General features: G+C 37.4%; 1 protein-coding gene and 1 long non-coding RNA gene across 2 annotated transcripts in view; both read right to left on the bottom strand.

The window, feature by feature from the left end:
* Positions 1 to 7433: 7433 nt before the first annotated feature.
* LOC126924388 (uncharacterized) overlaps positions 7434 to 23798 on the bottom strand; it is a 52033-nt gene continuing 35668 nt past the window's right edge. Inside the window, exon 3 of the long non-coding RNA XR_007713497.1 lies at positions 7434 to 8032. This is a non-coding gene — a long non-coding RNA (uncharacterized LOC126924388). The remainder of the gene's footprint in view (positions 8033 to 23798) is intronic.
* Positions 15990 to 23798, bottom strand: part of LOC126924383 (odorant receptor 22c-like) — a 34166-nt gene continuing 26357 nt past the window's right edge. The window contains exons 2-6 of the mRNA XM_050738792.1: positions 18215 to 18621; positions 18040 to 18139; positions 17869 to 17970; positions 17098 to 17253; positions 15990 to 17012 (exon numbers count right to left, since the gene is read on the bottom strand). Of these exons, the coding sequence (XP_050594749.1) occupies positions 16941 to 17012; positions 17098 to 17253; positions 17869 to 17970; positions 18040 to 18139; positions 18215 to 18621 (837 nt within the window). The 3' untranslated portion in view covers positions 15990 to 16940. The remainder of the gene's footprint in view (positions 17013 to 17097; positions 17254 to 17868; positions 17971 to 18039; positions 18140 to 18214; positions 18622 to 23798) is intronic.

The following is a 23798-nucleotide window of genomic DNA, read 5'->3' as shown; positions in this document are numbered from 1 at the left end:
TCTGATGGATTGCTTGAGCAGTTCCTTGATTTCCGGGAAGCACGAGGTGTGGATTCTCAGGGCGTAGGAACACGCCCTGCGAAACCCCAATGAATCTGATGTTCTCCTATAGCCGGGCGGTGGCGGATCTGCGCCTTGGGCACCGGCCAATGGCTGATTCGGTGCGGAGAACTTCGGAGAAATTGGTGGCGGCGTGGTGTACTGGTGGTCCGAGGAGATCGCTCGTCTCCGCGAGGCGTGCATCCGTGCTCGGCGCTGACTTGCTGTGCCGACGACACGTTGGTGCTGGTCTGAGGCGCGGCGTGGAGCGGAACTGGCTGTGGCCCGGGTGGTCTCCGCGATCAAGGGATCGGGGCTGGGGATGTGTCCCCTGAGAGTCCGAGGCAATGTGGTTCTGCCGCAGGGCCGATCACGGGACGCCTCCAGCGGGTTATCGCCTGAGGTTGGAAGGGGCTGAGATCGGGGTCGGAACCAACATAAAATACCTGGGCCTGATCCTCGACAGTCACTGGTCCTTCCGCGCTCACTTCGAGCGCCTGGCACCGTCGGTCGAGGCGACGGCGAGCGCATTAGGACGGTTGCTGCCTCGGCTGGGCGGGTCCGGCGTCGGAGTGCGCCGGCTGTTCGACGGCTTGGTGCGATTGAGGCTCCTCTATGGAGCTCCGATCTGGGCAGAGGACTTGATGGTCAGCCGCCGCAGTTTCCTGAAGGTCAGGAGGAGGTTGCACAGGACGGTGGCCATCAGGTTAGTGAGGGGCTTCCGCACCATTTCGGCGGCAGCAGCGGCGGTGCTCGCCGAGTTCCCCCCGTTCGAACTGCAGGCACTGCGGTGTCGCGAGATTTACCTCCACACTCGGGGTCTGTCGGACGGGGTCGATCCGGTGGGCGCTGACGTTGAGGGTGGGGCTCGATGGACCCTGCTCGACAGATGGCGCGCCAGCCTTGAGATGAGAGCGCCGGGGCTAAGTGTCTTCGACGCCGTCTTTCCAAACTGTGACGTTTGGTTGGACGGGGCCGGCTCCCCTGACTTACAAGGTGACGCAGGTGTTCACCGGGCACGGGTGATATATCAGCGCCTCGGGACCTGCAAGCAGTCCGGTAGGGGAACCAGACTGCTTTGCACGGCGGCTCCGGAGACGATGCTTTCTGTGCGCGGGAGGGGCCCGGTGTGTCGCTCGCACCGGTTCCCGGGCCTCTTTCGATCGCAGCCGGGACGGTCATCGTGGAGGTTTTAGTCGGTTGGAGTCCGGCACTACCACGCCACTTCCCTCCAGATGCGATCTGGTGTCTGTGCGGATTTCCTCCATTTAAGAAAAAGGAAAAAAAAGTTCCTTGATTTCTGTAGCGTTATTATTGTTGCCGTTTTGGTTTTGGTTGTTTAAAGGTAGTATTTGGTTAGTTATTTGTGCATAACTTCGGCTGCCAATGGTGTTGATGTTTCTATGGTTAAAGTTCGATACGTTTTGTACATTTGGTGTTGAGAACCAGGTTGAATGAGAACCAGGTTCTGCAATTTCTTGTTGTGAGGGATAGTTGCTGTATGTTCTGCTTCGAAGCGATGGGAACAGTTTTCGTTGTAGTTGTTTTCTGACTTCGTAGCCTTTATAAGTGACTGGGTGGTTTCCATTACGGTTATAGCATTTTACTTCGTCTATTTTTCCTGCGTATGTTTTGTTACGTGGCAGATTGTTGTTACGTGATTTTCTGCACATTTGACGCACGCCCGGTTTTTGTTGCAGTAGTCTTTTGTGTGACCATATTATTGTATGACTACATACATGTTGACACTGTATGCATTGCGTTGTGTCTTTCTTATAACGAGGTGGCTCAATTGTTACTATTGTGTTTATGATTTTTTTTGTCAAAGAATTCTTTGTTATTAATTTTGTGTTCAAGTTCTATTAAAAACAGTGGCAATAGCTGTTTAGCATCGTATATTATACACATAACATATCGTTATATTTTTTATTGTTCTTACTTGATGTCCGATTTTTGGTAATTCCTCACATATATTTTTTGTGTTTGTTCTTGGGTGTAGTTCGCTAATTACTATTTTATAGCTTTTTTCAGTTTTGAGCTAGTATATATGATACCCAGCGTTTTTCTCCTGTAATGCTTGCGTCACATTTCTCACGATTTCTGGAGTTTTTGTTTGTACTTTTACTTGTCCCAGTTTTAACTGCTTTATGCCGAAGTTTTCTTTTCCAGCAATGTTGTTCAATCGTTCAATTAGGGGATCTATTATTTGGCCATAGATGTAGATCGGTGATGGTTTAACGATATGAGTTGTGGCTTTTTGTTTTGGGTCCGTATCTACTGCTTCTATTAGTGAACTGAACGAATTTCGGGGTGGGATGTCTTGTAACCATTGTTGCTTTTCTGTATCTGAAATTTTTATAGCGCCTATGCCTGGTATTATTTTACGCTTTTTGTGTGCTGTTGCTACCTTCCAGTGTTCATTTTCATTGTAGCTGTTTCTTCTTGTTTTTGCAATGTTTCCATTTCTTTTGTACATGAGCTTTCCTGTCTTTTGTTTATTCATTGTTTTCTACTTAACGTATTTGTAACTTTATTTATGTACTATGTATTTATGTACCTTTGCTTGTTATTTTGGTTGGTGATATTTGCTGTTGCATTTTGGAGCTTTACTATTTGACAGTGTTTGTTATCGTTTTGTTCACCTAAATTCACTGTTTGTCGTAATTTCACTGAAGCACAGTTTTTCACGCCTGTTTAGCTCGGCTGTTCGGGCAGAACTCGTTGTAAATGTTACAACTTGTCAGGTTAGAATTTCCAACTTGCCAAAAGAGCTATCGTAAACTGAGAATCATCCAAAATCCTGAGCAAGTAGAATAGAGCGTAGTCGTAGACATATATGTAAAGTTCCCACTATCACTAATGTTAATAGAAGCGAACAACAGATATATGTGGTGATGCAAACAACAACAATGTATATATATCTGCCAAGAAGATAGAAACTTCTGCAGTTGCGATGACGAATCATAAAATATCAACGCGTTCAGGCAGAATCATAAAGCCATCCAATTATCTGGCAGAAAATTAAAGTTTTCAGAAGGCATCCATGTTGAAAATGACAGGACTTTTCATGCAGAAGAGAGTTGCTATATAGTGAATATACATGTGTAGTGGTACATGAGTCATAGGACGATTCGAATCGAGAGTGACTCATGTTGTTATTTTGCCTCGGAAATATAATAATAAAAAACTGAGGACAAAATAATATCGCCGCTACTTACAACCGTCAACCGGAATTAATTTCAAACTTTCCGATTTTTTTATTCGATCAGTCGCGGGGAGATGATCGCGAGGAAGCGCGTCAACGGGAGTTGTAAATTCCCGTTACGATTAGGATAATCGATGCCACGAACAGATTGATCCCTTTATTTCTTTTAGGGGTGGTTGAATTAGTATAACACTGCGGTTAACTGGTTATAAGATATATATTTCCAACAACTCTGTACAGTTGATAGTTACGCCGTTGCGTAAGGTGTAAGTGTAGTAGACGAATGATTAAAGGCCCGGTATAGCGTCGTTGATTGTTCTCAGGTTAGAGAATCAGTGTAGAGATGCTGACTGATCTATAGGCGAAATCGAATCCGAGTAGATATGTTGACTGTCCTCTCATTGTAGAACAAGTCCAGAGTAGAGATGTTGACTGTACGAATGTCGTACATCTAGTGCACAGGGTTTCGACTGATTAGTAGTTGACTAGGCAATGAAGTCCGGCGACGATATTGTCGCTAAGGAAAACTCTTGTTCAGTGATGATCACCACTGGTCGCTTGCGGGAGGAATACTGCGAAACATGGAACACCCAGATTTCCCTTATTTTTATCTGATTGAGCAATAACCATAAGGAACTTCCTGGGTCGAAGCTGTTATATGCCAATTGACGGAGTTAATGGTAAATCAGGATTCTATATTTAAAATACTTTTAAATACATTTGAAGATATCAAATACCAACTTGTCTTGTCATTTTTTAAATCGTCCAGCACAGATTTCAGGTTAGAAGACGCTAGCTAACAGAGTATAGAGTGCCGCGCAAAGATCAACATGAATAACAACAAAAAGGAAATGAAAATATTCACGCTTATGATCCTAGTTGTTCCCCGACTAACGCTGTACTACGCGGTCACATGCTAAACGGAGCACACGTTAGCATATACAAGAATATACAAAATTAGGAATTTTCTCTGTTTGGTGCATGTTGGCGTAGATACGAATCTACTGAGTTCCACGCAACAAGAACCTATTTAATTGTACGGTTCTACAGAAAGTTTATATCTATTTTTCTATTCAAGATAGACAAGTATGAGAATAACAAAATAGCGCACTAATTAAACAATTAATTATATAATTATGTGTATATATTAATATAATAAACAATTCTGAATTGGCTAAATTCAAATAATTTTGATATATTTTCCATACATGATTCAGATTTAACATTAATCCTTGGCATTTGGCATATCAATAGTACTAGCATGAATGTGTTTTCATCGTCGCATGGAACCACGCGACGTACAACTTCGCGTTTTCAGGCCTTGCAATCGCAAGACATCGGGGTCGCTGCCCCACACACCATGCGAGTGAAAGCTTAATTTATGGCACCTTTAAGAGTTGAGACTTTCTCTTTCACAGTTTGCTGGTGAGTGCCGAAGCGTGCAGACGTGTGTCCAGTGCCCTGTGAAGTTCACAAAACAACACGTGACGCCCATCCGTCGAAAGCGAATCTAACAAACCTAGCCAAGTGTTCGCAAACGTGCTAGTGAAAAATCCGACGCTACTAAGCTCTGACCCGAGTCACAGCCGCTCGACTAGTTATTTCATATTGAATTAACTAGATCGATGATGGCCCAATCATCCCAAACGGGATCTACGGAGCTCAGTCACAACAACGGCGCTCTTCCACCCCGGTGGCAAAGAGGCAATACACCCCTCTTTGCAAACGACCCGCACACGAAAAAACGCAAGCTGGAAGCTACCCAGATTAATGTGAGCAAGGGACAAACCAACCCACCAGCTAGCCAAGTGACCGCCCACAACAGGTCCGCGATACTGGAGGCAACAGAAGACGCTATGGACATAATCGCAGTGGTAAATACACAACATACCCAAAAAACTCCCCCTCCCCCGCTAATCTTCATTGACGATGTCATTGAGATTAAAACAATGACAGAGACAATCGAAAAAGAAATCAGCAAGGAGGAATATAAATTGAAAATCAGCAACAACCGTGTAAAAATCCTGCCAACCAACCCAGACGCCTATAGAAAATTAACAAAGTTGTTAAAAACCCTGAATGCCAACTTCCACACTTACCAGCTCAAGCAAGAAAGATCATTTCGTGTGGTGCTACGCAACATCCACCACTCAGCCGATCTAGACGAACTAAAGTTCGAACTGTTAAAGCACGGCCACGAAGTAACTAACATCAGCAACATAAGACATAAAATCACAGAAAACCCACTATCGCTATATTTCATAGACATAAAACAAAAAAAAAAAAAAAAAAAAAGAAATAACAAAGAATTCTACAACGTCAACCGGCTGATGAACTCCATAGTTAAGATCGAACCACCTCTCGTAAAGAAAGAGATAGTACAATGCAATAGGTGCCAAAGGTACGGCCACACGCAGAAATACTGCAACCATAATTTCCGGTGCGTAAAATGTGCAGGTAGTCACCCCACTGACCAATGCACTAAATCCCCAGAAACCCCCGCGAAGTGCATCCACTGTCAAGGAGAGCATCCTGCGAACTACAAAGGATGCTTAGCCTATAAAACACTACACAATAATAAGTACCCTAAACCAAGTCCCAAGGAGATAAACAAACAAGTACCTAGACCTCAAAAATTCTTCACACCATCAATCTCCTATACCCAGGCAGCACAAGGAAATATAAACGATTTGAAAACTCACTGTGGACACTCAGAAAATAGTGTTCCCACCCTACAAAACACAGGCAACTTCACCAGACTCGAAAATATAATCCAGAAGCAAACAGAGCAAATTAACAACTTGCTGTCAATACTTACACTCTTCATGGATAAATTAATACGCATAGAAGCAAAATAAGACCAATACGTATAGCTCTGCGGAACGCCAACGGTCTAGCTCAGCACAAATTTGAACTAGAACTCTTCTTAAAACAACAGCAAATCGACGTAATGCTCATATCTGAAACCCACTTCACCGACAAAAACCACCTCAAAATACACGGCTACAACTTCTACCATACGCAACACCCCAGTGGAAAGGCACACGGCGCCTATAACGCCAAGCATACCCAATGAGGCAGCGGACTTGTCACAGCAAGAGGCAAAACCCTCTTGAAAAGCATAATCACCAACAATCTCAACTACCTCACCATATATGAACCCACATACTGGCCCACTGACACTAAGAAAATTCCCGACTTACTCGACCTCTTCATAACCAAAAATATCTCGCCCAGACATGTCCAAATCAACTCCTCGACTGAACTCTCTTCCGACCACTCCCCCGTAATAGCAACAGTCGGTTCAGCAATAATCGAGAACCCACCTAATGGCCTTACTCACGACCAACTCACCAATTGGCAGCGCTTTTCGGAAGTCTATCACTCAACTCCTGCCTCAATTTCACTAAAAACGAAGGAAGATATCGAACCTGGATGGATCGCCAATCTGTTCGCTAATTACCTATCCAATGTTTTTAAACCTCATTCCTCCAATACCGCTCCGGAAATAACAGAATACCTGCATTCTCCCTTCCAAATGTCTCTCCCCATTAAACCTTTCACTTCTCTAGAGGTTACTGAATTAATTCATCGTCTGAACCCCAGGAAAGCACCGGGACATGATCAAATAAGTAACAAAGCAATTAAGGAACTTCCTGTAAAAGGGATTGCACTCATTTCTTCAATCTTCAACGTAATTCTTCACCTTGAATACTATCCCAAAATCTGGAGAACGTCAGAAATTACACTCATCCCTAAACCCGGAAAGCCATTACACGAAACTAGCTCCTATCGCCCAATTAGTCTTTTACCCACTTTGTCAAAACTATTCGAAAAGTTGCTAACGAATCGACTCCTTCCACTCCTAGAGGATCTGAAAACCCTGCAGATCATCAATTCGACTTTCGGAAGTAGCATTCCGGAATAGAGCAAATCCACCAAATAACACGCAATATCAACCAAACCCTCGAAAAGAAAAAATACTGCTCAGCGGTATTCCTTGATATCCAACAGGCATCCGACAAAGTATGGCACGAAGGGCTTCTTTACAAACTTAAAAAAGTCCTACCACACACTTACTACTCCATCCTAAAGTCCTACCTAACCAAAAAATAATTCATGGTTAAATACGTAGATGCCATTACCACAACTTTCCCAATTGAAGCGGGCATACCCCAGGTAGTGTCCTCGAACCCCTTCTGTTCTCCATCTACACTGCCGATTTACTAATATCAACAGAAATAACTATAGCAATATTTGCTGACGCCACAGCGCCATTAGCGTCCCACGCCAACCCGATAATTGCCTCATCCACTCTCCAGCGAAGTTTCGACTCAATGGAAGAGTGGTTCCATAAATGGGGCTTCAAAGTTAATGAAAAAAAATCGACACATGTAACCTTCACTCTGCGAAAACAAACCTGCCCACAGGTCTCCATTAACAATATAACAGTTCCTAACAAGGACACAGTCAGATACCTGGGCATGACTCTGGACAGGAGATTAACATGGAAACAACCCATCGTAGACAAATCTAAGCAACTCAGGCACAAACACAAAAATTTTTATTGGCTCATTGGCCGTCGCTCCAACCTAAGCACGCGGAACAAAATTACGCTCTATAAGACCGTAATAAAGTCTGTGTGGTCCTACGGAATCCAACTATGGGGAACAGCAAGTAATTCCAACATTGAAATATTCACACGCTTCCAATCGAAAACGCTAAGATCCCTAATAAATGCACCCTGGTATGTTACCAACGAAACAATCCACCGCGACCTCAAGATACCTACAGTCATAGATGAAATACACAAGTCCAGAAGCAGATATAACGCATGAGTCAACAACCACCACAACCCATTAGTTACCCAACCACTGGACACGACGGACCAGATCCGCAGTCTAAAAGGAACATACCCTTTAGATTAAATCCTTAGATCCTACTGGAACCAACAATATAAAATTATTATATTATAAACCATGTCATTGTATCACGTCAAATGAAGTTATTGAAAATTCTCAACGAGAATTGATTGTAAATATTTTAATAAATATAAAAAAAAGAGACTTTTTCTTTCCCGAAGCAGAAGACGACTAAGAACAGGATGTCGCTCCGGGCGTTCGAACTTCACATTTTTTTACATATTGCTTTTTTATTAGTATATGAATCGATTGGTCAAATAACATTTTGAATAGAGGTTATATACATGGCCCAACCAATGCTGTTTGTACTACACGACAGTAATATGTATCAGTACGAGAGTCGGGAGATTAATTTAATAAAAAGAGAAGGAATTCCGACATCTTCGCTCGTGAAGAGGATACTTTGTCGCAAAAGGCGAGAATGCGGTTCCTGGTTGACAGAAAGAAATTTCTTATTTGTAAGGTGAGGTAATACGATCACTATGAAGTCAGTCTACTAAGCAATCGTGTTTCGAAATTCACAGTTTTTGATGAATCAGTTCCTTTAATAATTCTAAGAGCATCCGAAGGGGAGCTTTCCGTTAAAGCCGAGGTAGATCCGTGTCCGAGAAGACCTCAAGAAAGAAGAGCACAAATCTCAAGAGTCAAGAGGGAGGGCGAAGAACAGTTGGGACCTTCTCGAAGGCAGAAATTTACACTGGAATACCGGAATATTTACAAATGTTTGACTCAAACGTTTTTAGATGGTTATCCTTTATAGGATGACCTATTGGTACAGAGATACATATACATATTAGATATATCTAATATTTGTAAACATATTGCTTATTCTCTTTGTTTTCTGTTAATAAATTATTATATTCCGACATTTTGCGCTACTTCTCACCCTGCTTTATATGTATCATACTGTCCAGACTGCCGCATCTTTATGTCAAAAATTCATAGATACATTAAATTTTTGTAAAATATTTTGATTTTCTTTTGAAATGAATTTTTCGTTACCAATATTGACATAATTTCCTATATATTTTATAATAATTTTTTTGGTAGGGAGTTTTAATTGGTTATTTTGTAATTTTTATCAAATATTTCGCATTTTCTTTTCATCTTCTACAATCCTTCTTCTGTTCTCCCCTGGTCTCTATTCAATATAATGTGAAATGTTTATTTTGATATTTTTAACAAGATCAAAATTCATAGAAATAATAAATTGGAGTCAGTAATGAGAGTACGATAGGAGAAAGAAGTGGCTAGTTACGTGGTTACATAAATTAGTCGCTACGTCTTCATATCCTTACATCTTACTTATAGTCGATTGGTTTTTCTATTTTTATAGTTTTTGTTAATGAACACGCATGTAAAACAGATACCAGAGATACATACATTTAGTTAGAAATATTATTCATTGTTTATCGAATTATTATTTAAAGATTTAAGTTTTACTTTAAATCTAAAATATTATCGTGTATAAAAAATATATTGAAATTATGGCATCATTCCACTGATCCATTTGGTTTGGAAGGAAAATTCTCTTTCCTTCTCTAAAAAAAATATAGTAAATAATTTCTCTTCCTTAAACAATTTACAATTAGTTCAATTATTGCGCGATTTTGTCATTCTCATACTTATGTACATCGGGTAGAGAAGTAAATATGAACTTTTCCATAGAACTGTATAATTAAATATCTATGACAAATTAAATATCTATGTCAGTATACAACCAGATAGGACAGATTCCTAATTTTATAGGTTCATGCTAACGTGTGCTCCCTTTAGCACTTGGCCTTATGATGCAGCATCTGTACTGTGGAACATCTAGAACTATGGACATCATCACGCTCATTTCCTTCTTAATAATAAGAAGTACGTATATTCATTATATATCTTATATCAATAAATTAGTGTGTGTAACAAAAAGTTATTTTATTTAATACCCAAGATCATTACATCCTTCCTCCCTTTTAGGCTCTCCCCCTAACTTCCAATTTCTTCTTCTCTAGTTATAACCTATTTCTTCCCACCTCGCGCCTCTCCCTTCGTCTGTTTATTTCTGACCATGCTTTAAACTTCTCTTCTTCCTTATCCGATTTCCACAATTTGTCTCCTATCCATATCTTACCATATGATGTCACTTTTGCTCTTCTTCCATTCATTCTTCCCTTCTTCACTATCCCTCCTCGGATTCCATTGCGTCCACCTTTCCCTAGATATCGTGTCATTCTCTATCTATATATCTTTTCTTTATATATCTCTTTCTCTTTTCTCTATTTACATTCTCATCTTCTCTGCATTTCTTCCTACCAATTTTCCATATCGTTTACCTGCATTATCGACCCGTTTGTTTTCTTCTATTTCTGTTTCCTGGTATCACGTTTTCTCACCAGCTATCTCATCAATAATTCATTCTTCAGCCGATTTCTATCCCCAAAATCTTATATATACTTTTTCACCTTTTTTCTCTGTTTTCATACTCTCCTCCTTCGCTCTATTCTTCCCACCCGCTGTCAAATACTTCCTCCATACTCGTAACTACTTCTTCCCTGTTCACTCTATGATTTCTTTCCCAATTCAATAATTATTACATATTTTTCGCAACTTTCACTTGTTTGTATCTTTCCGTGAAATATTATAATATGAAATATTGTCTTATATTAACGAGCATCAGTGCTCCGTATAGGTAAAATAAAGGCAGGATAAATTATTTTATTTAATTTGTTACGCTTTTTCCATTGAAACATCACATAAAACATTTACGTTCTTCCTCTTTTTATATATTTCTACGGTTTATAAGGTACGTATTAATGTAAAGTAAAAAATTATAAAATTTTAATATTTTGCAGTTGAATATTGCTACTTATCAGATTTTAGCTGAAATTAATGTATCCATTCCGGTTCTATAATTATTTCAAGACTATAGACCGACACATGAATTATATATGAGACACTTCCTACCGACTAAGAATTTACATATGCACTTATTGCTAGTGCTACATTATCCAATTTTTTCTTATGTATGTAACAAACGATCAGTATCATATATATCGTGATGGAAAATGTGCTGGATTGAAAGTATTATTAATGGGAAAGAAATTATTATTAAATTGAAAGTATATGTGTCATTACGATATAAGTAGTGTAATTTAGCGACTTTCCAACTGAGTTAGAATCGGAAAATGTGAAGATTCCGCGAAGGAATTTACGATATTTCTTCAAAAAGTGATCCGGAATCCGAATATAGTGGTTCAGGGTAACGAAGGAAAAGGCTGAAAACTTGAGTTTGTAGACGTATTTTTAATAAATTCGGCACTTGACAAACAAATACATTCTACTATGTTTGATGAATATAAATTACATGGCGTTTGATTTATGAATGGATCTTTCTGGTGGTCATGCGATGATTTTTATATCGGTTATCGGTACGGTTTTTTTAACGTCGAGGGATGTTATTTCACGTAACGTTCTGAATTGAGATTAGAAATGTGCCGCAAGTAATGTTTCCGGCCTATAGATATCAGTAAATACGCAGTGTATCATATAATCTATATTAATATAATATATACATATAATCTAATCAAATTAACATATAATCTATATTAGGTCATCCATCATCATCATTCATCATCATCAATCATACATTTCATGTGTCGATTTATAAACATACGGCGATAAGGGACCAATGCACTTGAAAAATGAGAAGAAGTTGTACAACGAGAGGAGGATTACATTTTTTCATGAAACTGAAAGGTATGTAAACAATCTTAACATATATAACCGCTCGAAAAACGGAACGAACTTATGGGATGACCTAATAGCTTTACCGATTAGTTGTGCGAGTCAATAAAGGATAGCTGCAGGATCTGCATTCAAAAAGAGGGAAATTTAAATATTATATATTATAATTATAATTATAATATAATATTATAATTATAATATAATATTATAATTATAATATAATATTATAATTTCATAAGCTACTGTTGAAACGTTTATTGATTCACATAACTAAGTATCAGAAAATATGGAATTTCGAAGGAAGCATGCATTTCCATGCAAACCCAATTATTTGGAAGGGATGATACCATCCGGTGACTTTTTACATCCATCAGAATCATCCCTTGGTTGAAGCGGCCACTCGCTACGTCAATACAATTAGTTGGATCATAATAATCATAAGAAACTATCATAATAATAGGCATGTCGATTTACCGTTAAGGTCGTTAAATGGTATAAAACTTTCGAGTTAAGAGGTTCCTTATGGTTACTGTCCCATCAGGTAAAAAGTAGGGAAACGTGGGTTTTCCCATTTTTTCCCGGTATTGACACCCGCGAACGACTAATGATTCTTGACACGAAAATAAGACGAAAATAAAGAAAAAAATATTTGCGTTTTCGGCTTTGTTTTTTAGTTATTAGAAATTAAAAATTGGTCAAAATATCCGTGCACACGAGCAAATCTCCTTACACGAATGAAAGGAAGTCAGCTTAAGCACCAGGGCCCACAGTGATTCTCAATCCGAACGACACATGAGCGATAGCCTACCTCTTACAAGTCGTAGAGAAGAAGACTACGGTATTCAGAGACGTAAACAATCTCGCGCAATGTTTTGTAAAAGAAATGGTAGACTGAAAATTAAACCTACTTACTCATGGAAATCCATAAGAGCATATCGAAAACCGTCCTATGATATTTCCGAGTAGGGAGGATTAACGTTTCCTCTAATCCTTTGCCTCCGCGAATGTTCACAGCAAAATCATACACTCACAACATAGAAAAGAAGCACAACTATCGCATTTATTATTTATTTTGAAGCAAATATTTTGACTATATTTGTGGAATAATACAAAATATTAATTTGTTATTTTGTAGGAACTGTTGAAAAACCGACTATAAGTTTTTCGGTAAATATTCATTTTTCATCACAAATTATCAAATTAATATTTTATATTATTCCACGAATTTTCTTTCGATTGTGTCTGGTTCCCGTCGACTCGGCCTTCATTAACACCAAATCGCCTACCTTGCTTCTTCGCGAGGCAATCCGCCCCTTATCAAATTGTCGTCTTTGAAACTGTTTATTTTTTTCGAGTAACATTATAACGTCCGCATCCGCTTCTTGTCTACTTACTGTTTCATTGAGCTCGAAAGCGAATTTCTCGTGTTGTTAGGCATTCAAATAACCCTATGACCTTATGATTAAGAACGATGTTGCATGGAGTTCACCTCTTTATTCTATACTGAGAATTATTTATCGTTCATTGCATTTGACACAATTTCTTGGTCCAATATTCCCCGATAATTGAATCAGTTGTCGCTGATAGAAAATTCAAAAATACACTCTAGTTAATCATTCGCTCGTAATGCGCTTGTCGCTACCTTAATATATTGAGTCTTCGCATATTTACGGAATTCTTGAAAAATATACGCCGAAATGCTACACTTCTGTCCGTAATTATACGACCAGATTTGCCATAGTGAGATATAAATTCGTACACGATTCGCAAAATGGACTATACTTCTATAAATGATGAATTTTGTGTGTGCATTTTGATCGCCCATTTCGAGTCTGTTTTGTCACGCTAAAATCGTGGTCGTTGTAGCGTCGTCATCCAATGGGTGCTATCCTAAACTTTTTTTGCACGTGGACAAATCCTCCACACTCCGCTGCTGCTAATAATCGGTAACAGCAGAGTAGTGTCGGACTCTTACCGATTGAAACTCCACGATGACCATTCTACGCGTGTGACAGGAGTGCTCCAGGGAGCACATGATGACCCTCATCACTTTCCTCCTAGATCCGGCCAGAGATTCCGTCCGGGCCCGGCGCTACGTTGCGGGAGGCCATTCTTCTGGTCTCCGTTTTTCTTCCGTGACTTTTTTTCTTTCTTTCTGGTCTCTGGTTTTCTTCCGTGACTTCCCAGTCGTCTGCCCATTCCACCACCCAGGTTGTTCCCCGCGACTGTTCTGCCGCATTTTCCTCTTGCGGGGGGAAGAGCGTTCCGATGATCTGCAGCAGCAGCGCCGGTTCCATCTCCGTCGTTGCCAGAGGCTCTTCGTGCGAAGTTTTCGTGTCATCGTCTTGTATGGCCTTCACCATGGGCTGGACTCGACTGCTTCGACCTGTTCCGACCAGACACGGTCCTTCGCGACCTTGATCTCCTTTTGTAGCGAGCGCTGTAGCATGCGGTACGCTCGGTAGCGCAATAAGACTTCTTTCTCGTAGCGTCCACCAATACACGGCTCTGCTTCGTCCGGTGTCCAGCGTGTTTCGCGGCATGGATGTGCCATATTGCCGTCATGACTCGGCGGAGGTTCTCGGCCTCCTCCTCCACGCTTGTTTCCGTCGGCGTCGTCGAGGCCTCCCAGTTCCAAGCAGCCACTATTGCGGTCGCTTGAAGCAGATCGTCGTCCCTTTCCTTGATCTTCCACCTTGGTGGGGTGTTATCCTAAACTGGTGGTGCCACAACATCTACTATCTCTTTTGCTTCGACCAAACTTCTACTCAGCTCGTCCACTACTTCGTTTCTTTCAACGTACTTGTTGTACTCAATTGCATAATTAATTACATAATAAGTTTTTAGAGTGCGTTAACTATAGCAAGAGCTTCCAACACATACAAATGATAACGTGTTTCCCCTGTCTTTGAAGTAATGCAGCGACTAAACCCAACATGCACGCTCTATATGAATTTCTACTTCCGTGCAATGATCATATATTACGAAGAAAGGTTCTGATTTCGTTAAATGCTTCGGCCTGTTCCTGTCGCCAAGAGATTTTCGCAGCCTTATGCAACAAATTGGTGAATGGCTACTTTAATTGACGGAAGTAACTCACTAAACCTGAAAAATCTTCTAAATCGTGATTGTTTATCGACTCTGGAAAAGCGTTGTCATTAACTAGCTTCCACTTATTGCAGATACATCGAAAAATCAATGTATTAATTAATTACTATAATAAATACCATGCTTAAATTTCTTTCGTTTTAAGTTTTTATGCATGAAAGGAACGTTCGAAAGATTAATATTTTACAGTGCAAAGGCACCAACCTGTATTCGGTGTATCGTCAAATTTTTACAATATTTTTCTTGAGCAATAAATATTGAACAAAAAGTTGGTAAGTACATGTTCTTACGCTAATAAAGATTTGTAAGCTTCTAAATATGGATTACTCATAAAATAATTGTTGCATATTATTCGTTTTTAATGAATATAAGACTTGAAAAATTTTTCAATCACGTTAAATGATTCAAAACTTCTTGTGTGTCAAATCTATTACATATTTATATATAATACATATCATCTCATTGTAAAGATAATTTAATGTAAAATATTGTGTACTACTGTACTTCTGTAATTTATAGATTTATTATATTAGAAATACTATAATATTATTATTATTGCAAATGTAACTAACAATCCACTTTTCTAATATAATCAAGACGATAATGTAGTAAAATAAGTTTTATAATAAGCATTAAAGAAGTGAGTGCGGTCCATATTATATCATGTTTTATTAATCGAAAAGATCTCACTAGTATGTTTAAAAAACATTCACACAAAAACAAGTAAAATTAAAGAAGTTATGACAGCATTACTAACTATTAAGCCGTGAAATCTCGTCAAAGAATCAAGTCGCGTGTCGCACCGTGTTCGACCTCTCGCAGAGAGACGCGGACACGATAGAGCGCGCCAACGAGAATCGTAAATTCCCGTTACGGTACGATGACGATGCCACGAATCCGCCGATCTTCTATTTCGATTAAGATAATAGGAGTGGTTCATATGATCATAATACTGAGTTAACTGGTTATATATACACTTTATTCCAACAACCTTTGCTCGGAGAATACAAGGTGAAGAGATGACTAACAACTTGATATATATGAAGTTATGTTTTGTTCGCGAAAGCGGTACTTATACGGAACTAGTGATGGGTGCCGGTCGCCCTACCAACGGTAGTTTGCTGGTGGAGATGACCGTCGATCATGGGAGAAACTCGCTTTTCCCATTTTTTACCGGATTGAACAATCTCTAAGGAACTTTTCGACTTGAAAGATGTTTTGTAGCAATTAAGGGTCTTGACGTTAAAGTAAAAACTGTTTAATTTCATGGCCGTTCATTAGGATTATTACGGTTCGACTAATTATATTTGTACAGTTGGTGGCCGTCTTGTCCGAGGGATGGATTCTGGTTTATGTAGAGGGTAACAGGACGTAACATAACTTATGCTTGATCGGCTCTGACCAACATAACAGAGGCATAGGAATAACGTATACTTAGATACAGGCAGAGTGGACAATGCGAAGAGCACCCCACATTAAGTATCCTACAATCAAATTTTTAAAAATAAACCCTTTTCATCCGAAATTTGAAATATAACATTAATAATAAACAGTAGAATATCGATTTGACTTAATTTCATTGTTCCTCAGGTTCTTAATTAAAAGATGATTAGCAAACCTCGGTAGTTGCTAAACGCTCTTTTTCATAAAGATATTATTATCCCAACATACACTTTATACATTGCTAAATGCATCTCAAAATACGTAATAAGTTCACAATATTAGAAATAATGAAGCGGGTCAAAGAAAATATTGCAGAACTTTTTGTTCTAAACCGATAATGATATGAACATCGATTTCTCTTAAATAAAAAGGAATTATAATCTTGATATATGTTCATCTTTGTTGATATGTTATTGGTAGCGGAATTTGCTCCTCATTCTCAACCATGATTATTACAATAAAGGCTTCTCCATATTATTAGAAGATAATATTTATTGTGCTGAATTATTTACTGACAATAAGATGCGCAAAGAGTTGAAGATGGAGAAAGCATTGGACAGGTACTGAAATAATACGAATTTAGTATTCGTTATCTTTGAGTAATTCATTCAGTATAATTATTGATATCCGAATTTTAACTTGCTTTACCGAACAATAATAACGCAAAGAAAGTTCTGGCACTAGATAAGTGATGGAAATAATCACTGGTTTTTGATATACTAATACGTTTAGTAGATCCTTTTGCATTTCTAAAGTCTGTTCATACCAAGTTATGTCGTACACACTCTGTGATACGTTTGCGCTCTAAATATCATGGAAGATTGACTGAGTTTAGGAAAATATAACCCATAGAATACATACAGTCAGTCACGGAAGTCTACATATACCTCGAATTTTCTACATCTGACTTACTAAAAAAATTGAAAATGTACTTTGTCACAAAATCATTTGTATTTAGCTATTAATACAATTTATTATTAACGTATTTTTAAAAAGAATTTTAAAAGCCAAAACATTTAACTCATACAAATTTTGGATTAAATCTACATTAGAAATTATAAAACTTTTAACTTTTTCAATGATAAAGGAGACAGCAGTACATTATGGATGTTTATGTCAGGGATCTATTGGACCTACAAGATATTAGTATAATATTAAGCCTATTTTTATTATTACATGTAAATATAACAGATGTATGTAATTCTGCAACGTTGTATTTTATAGGATTTTTATTTCTTTTTTCTTATTAAAGATGAAACCGAATTTAAGTGTGTTACAGTTCTATTATATGTTTTACAATATGTTTTAATTTGTTAAAAAATTCATACAGAACGTTTTTAGTATAATATTTTATATTCAAGGTGTGTATGTAAACTTATTTGATTGACTGTATAGATGATATTATAGAACATGATTTACCATATCCTTCATGTGATCCGCTGGCCACGCATACATATAAATTTCCGTGAGTACAGTGAGACATGCGGCCATGAACTGCATTTTCACAATTAATGGTGGGTTCTGCTTGTAAATTGCATTAAAAATTAGCTATGTATTAGTTGTATGTTTAATATCGTAAGTATAACTTACCATGAATACTATAATACAAGACAAAGTTATAGTAAATGTTGTTACTATTGTAGTATAAAGTATTAGGAAACGAAAAGAATTGATCACTTCGTTTGCATATCTATAATAAAAATCCATTTACGATGAATGAAAATGTACTATTTAGCCTATATGTCGTGGAAAATATTACACTTACCTCCTTAAATGTAATTGTTTCTTTACGCAAGTGATCACCATATCAATATTTGAACTTTTTTTGAATTCCACGGCCAAACATTCGAATCTTGCAGCCGTAAACCAAAGTAAAAGCGCACCAGATATGCATAGACATATATTTGCAGCGCATTGACAGCAAACAATAGATTGATGCAAATATATTATAGCATTTACAGGCGTGTAATTAACGTTAAATGGATATTCTGCATCTAATGGAAAAGAAGTTGACAAGATTACTGGTCCTAGCAAAAAGATAGTCACAGTCACGTATGCGAATAACATGCAACTTCCGTAAAGGGTGCTACATCTTGCAATATACTTGCAGAAAATTTCTCTTTCGTATTGTTGCGCCTCTTTGACATAGGTCACCATTTCTCCGATTACACGCTGTAACCCATAGTGAAAATATATACTCGTGTAGTGACGAACATACAGGGTCTGTACAGGACAAGACATAACAAGAATCGGTCCGATAAAAGGAATAACATGTAAAAGAGGATACGACATAATTCCTTATGAAAATATAAGAAAAAGATATAGAATAAAGTTTTTTGTAACGTTACGTTCCTTCGACTGGCGTATAACGCGTGTCATGTTTTCATAAATGAAATAAATAAAATTTATAAATGAAAAAGATTCTGTTTTATTAAGTACAATATCGTTGAAAATGTTATCCTTGTTGTCGGATACATAGCTGTGCCTGTCTAATTGTGCAGCATAAACCTTTGATAGCGTATTTCGTTCACAATTCCTCAAACGCGTGATTGATTGCTTATACTAACTGATCCCGACTTTCGATATCTGCACTATATACTTTTTCTGTAATGTGTCTTCACAAATAAAAGTTTAGGTGTTTAAATGTGGAAACTTTGAAGACCAGGCGATTGTTCCTTCTTCGCCTATTCAATAACGATAATTATCGTTTAGAAGTCTTTTTAGTACATTGGTAAAGTGTGCCTTAAAGCACTATCATGCTGGGAGATCAGTCGTTGTTGAATACGATAAGGCACATCGTCTAACAATGTTGACAAGTCCTCACGAAGAAAATTTCAGTAAATCTATTCCGTTAGAGAATATAGCAAAAAGTGCGGTCCGATTATGTGATTACCGACTATTCCAACCCAAATGTTAATACTCAATTTTCCTGGAAATGAGTTTCTTGTGTTTCATAAGAAATTGTGGAGGATCATGGATTTGTATTATGGACATTACTATTATGGACTACTATTACTATTATGTTGTTCAAATTAACCAATGCGAAAATGCCATTCGTGGTACGTCATCACTCATGCATACACAATGCATACACTCGTGTTGTATGATACGGATACATTCTATTATCACGTAATATGCGACGGATGGTCTTTTCACTGACGTCATAATTACGAGACAATGAAGTTACACGAATTACAGAATTGTTGTCAATATTTTCCAAAACATTGTCTTCGATAAGTGTTCGTCGATAGGCACGACCGCAATCTCGACGCCAAGATGCGAAAGATTCAAGTTCTAAACGACTTCGCCATATTCTTTGAATAATTCCTATATCTGGAACACGCTGATTAGGATATTGCTCTCTGCAATAGTGAACAGCAGTTGATAAATTACCATTACAAGTTCTCAAAGAACAGATCACGTTGACACAATGTATCTAGTCTTGTAACTCATCATCGTGTATTTGAACAAAAACTGATTGTTCGGCATAAGTTACGCGTTATATGTCGCTCGACGGATCGTAATTTTACCATAACAGCGTGGAAACGCCGCGATCTTCCAAATTTGATTTTCTTGAAAACTAAATTGAAAATAAAACAAATTTATTCTATGTTTTTTCTGACCTTTCATAAGCTTCTACATGTCATTCCGTCGGATCCTGTATATTAACGAAACCATAAATTTAGAATTTTCAACCAATATCTTTCAATTAACTTAAATATTAAAAATATAACAGCAAATAACTTTAATGTCATTTTTTAGGGACACAAACTTACGACTAATTACTTATTTACTTTTGAAAATCTTCTAAAATGGTCTTAAGACCAGGAAAAACAAGTCTATATGGAAAAATATAATACAATCTAAGCGATGAAGAACACAGTAATCCTCAATCAAGGATATTGTGATAAATTTTTAAATGGCAATAACCAATAAACGAATCCTCAAATGCAATTTTTGGATTGTTCATTTTATGTTACACTAGTTGCTCGCCCGCGGCATCGCACAGTATTTATTTTTATGGCAATATATGTTTATTACCTTCCGTTTGAACACTATTTAGAAATTGAATTTCGGAATACATATTTATCTACCTCCGATGAGAAGTTCATATGTCGAATTTCACATCCTAACTTTAGAAATTCATGGAATATGGGTATCCTTTAAAAAAAAGCTACCCCGTTTTATTTTTTTAGGACAGGTATTTCCAAAATCTTGTCTCATTTTATGTCTACGTTATAGAAGAAGTATGATGTTTAAATCTCGCTTTTTTAGCTACAACGATTTGGAGTGGACTTTCATGAGTGAATCAGAAACTTTTGTATTTTATATATATTTATAGATTATAGATTATAGGATGTATAAAAGTAATCTTTAGATTTCATGTCATCCGTTACAAAACACGCTGTAACTTTTTTACTTTCATTTTCTGATTTATATCAATCCATTTTTATACATTAATTTCCTTTACACGTGAAAATTAGTTAACGATTCATGTTATGTACTTACTTACATTAATATTCGGATACTTCACTATCTTTATATTTGTCGCTTTCTGTATGAGAGGTTGATCTAAATATCATGATGCGTATTCTACGAAAATATAAACCGTGTATTGTAGCTTGAAAATATGTGAACAATTTCTTCGTAGCAAAGAACATTTAATTATATAATAGATTTTTAATAAAAAATTGTCTTATTTTCATGTTATAATAATATTTGGACATCTGTTTATGTCTTGCAATGTAACGGTTCTTATAATTAGAAACAGCTCGAACTGCGAAATAAATTTATTATGAATAATCATTTTGTATAATTATCGTCAAATAGTATATAACCCCAATAAATGCAACCATATTACATTCACACTGCGAAAACAGATACCACCGAACATCCTTCTGAACGGCACGCACATAACACAAACAAAGCAAGTCAAATACCTAGAACTCCACTTAGATACACAACTCACATGGAAACTGCATACTAAATCAATAATAGAAAAAATACAGAAAACAAGGAGACAAATGCATTGGCTAACAAGCCGAAAATCCGAATTAAGCATAGAAAATAAATTATAAATATATAAAACGATCATAAAACCAATCTGGACGTACGGAATACCACTATGGGGGACAGCAGCAATGAGCCATATGAACAAAATAAAAAGGAAACACCCAGCAGACCTTGTAAAGGATATAACCTAGCAAACCCGAGGATGGTATCCCGCTGAGGGTAGCCACCCACATGATAATATAACAGAAAAAAAATTCTACCAAATGTTCAAATTGGAAAAATTGAGAATGAAAAGAATTGATTAAAAAAAAAAAAAAATCCTAAAATCATCGAAATAGAAGAGAATATAGCTTTTCTACAGTTTCACCTTTAAACTTGCACTAAAAGTACAATTAACTCTATATATACAATTGTATATAGCCAATTAACTTTATGTTTATACAGTTCTTCTAACGTTTGTCTTTGGCTGTCGAAATGATTCTGCTCTTATAGAACTGTTTCACTCTCTTACCAAATTCGATGAAACATGAAAAGGTAATGGTGCAGAGTGCATTTACAAAAATAATTTACAATATTTTTCCCCAATGCTTTTGTTTTTCTTATATGGCCGAAATTAATTAAAAGCAGTCACAATACCTGAGCAGTCCTTTTTGAAAGCAAGGGTATGACTATTAAGGAAGCAAACACTTCATTCACTAGATGTATTCAAAAAGTATTCAAAACCGTATTATACATTCTTCAAACTTCATGTAGTCAGAAATTTGTTCACAATTGAATTTATTATATAATTATTTCTCTCTCTTTCTTTCTTTGTTTACCTTTCTCTTTGTCTCCTCCTCTCCCTATCATTCTCTCTTCCTCTCTCTCTCTCTCTCTCTCTCTCTCTCTCTCCTCTCTTTCTCCTTATCTTTCTTTCTTCCTCTTTTTCTGTCTCTCTTCTTCTCTCTCTTTCTCTCTTTTTTTCTTTCTTCCTCTCTCTCTCCCAATCTTTCTCTGTTCCTCTAGTAAAAGCTGAAAGTTGCATTTTGGTTATTTAGACAATCAATAGGCAGCCAGGTCATCCCCTGATTGAAAACTTATGCTCAAGAATTACAATAATATTGTATGTTATTTACAATTCTCAGAATATAATAATTTTTCCAATTTTAAACGTCAAAGTAATTCTATAACGTAGTACATTGTAAATTAGTTATTAATTATACACTATAGAGTAGTTTGAATAAGCAATGCCTGGTGATGCATAACGGTCATAATAAAACATCAGAGTAATTCGCAATCGTATGCAGAAGAAAAGATATCGAAGACACGCTGCGCATAACGAATTAAGACGTGAACCAAGGATATTATTTTAAACTTGAAGAATATACAAAAGAGATAGAAAGGTTTTCAAAACTCATCTAATAAACAGAATCTCCACTGCCTCAATTGCAGGACCCAAATATCATGACTATCTCAATTTCATGATAGAAATAGAAATAGAAAACATTCAACTATCATCCTGGCAATATTTCTAGTTAAAATCTTATAAGACTTTTGTGAATGGTTAAAATTGTATTGGAAGGATAATATCATTTGGGCAACGAAAACGAAAACTTAAAAAAGCTATTCAACATGATAAATATAATTGCAGAGGTGGTATATGTTGTACGTGATGATTGTAGTTGTCGGTTGTAGATGTCACTTACTGGGGTACTGCTAATTATTCTTCTATTTTGATGCGTGGAAGAAAAATCGGATAACGGGCGTCGGGAATCGAACCCGGGTCCCGAACGTTCGAAACCTAAGGAGTTAACAACTGCGCTGCCGTGTCTTTTTTTTTATTTGTTTATTATTACCAGATTTTGTGTATTACGTATTTGTATTTTCCATAATAAACGATGAATTCTGGTTGTGGGGTGGTTCAGGCAAAAGTACCGATACGCGAGGGTACGACATAGCCATGCAATATTACATTTTTTTTTTTTTAAGATTACTTTTGTAACTTAAATTTAAGCCGCTGTAGCGCGGTGCTTATGAAGGATATTTCCATTTCTGTCCTGAAAGCGTGGTCGCAAAAACAGGACAGTTCGTTAGTCTATTTGGGAAGGGATGAGATAGGGTGGAATGGGAGGGGTGGGGAGGCGTGTCCTGTGGGATTATTACAATATTTATTTACATATTTACATTATTTACATATTTACAATTTTATACAGTGGTAAATTTGAGCGTTGCCGTTCTGTAGCTCTTTATCTTGTTGTTTTTGTTATGGGTTCCGTATCCACCAATATTTTTTTGTGTTTTTTCTGTGCTTTTCTTCTGTATCCTTTTGGGGGAGGGCCATGTTGTATCACCACCTA

Source organism: Bombus affinis, chromosome 2 (assembly GCF_024516045.1).
Source record: "Bombus affinis isolate iyBomAffi1 chromosome 2, iyBomAffi1.2, whole genome shotgun sequence".
Lineage (NCBI taxonomy): Eukaryota > Metazoa > Arthropoda > Insecta > Hymenoptera > Apidae > Bombus > Bombus affinis.
The sequence above is the reverse complement of the archived record's forward strand: the minus strand, read 5'-3'. Positions and strand labels throughout refer to the sequence as shown.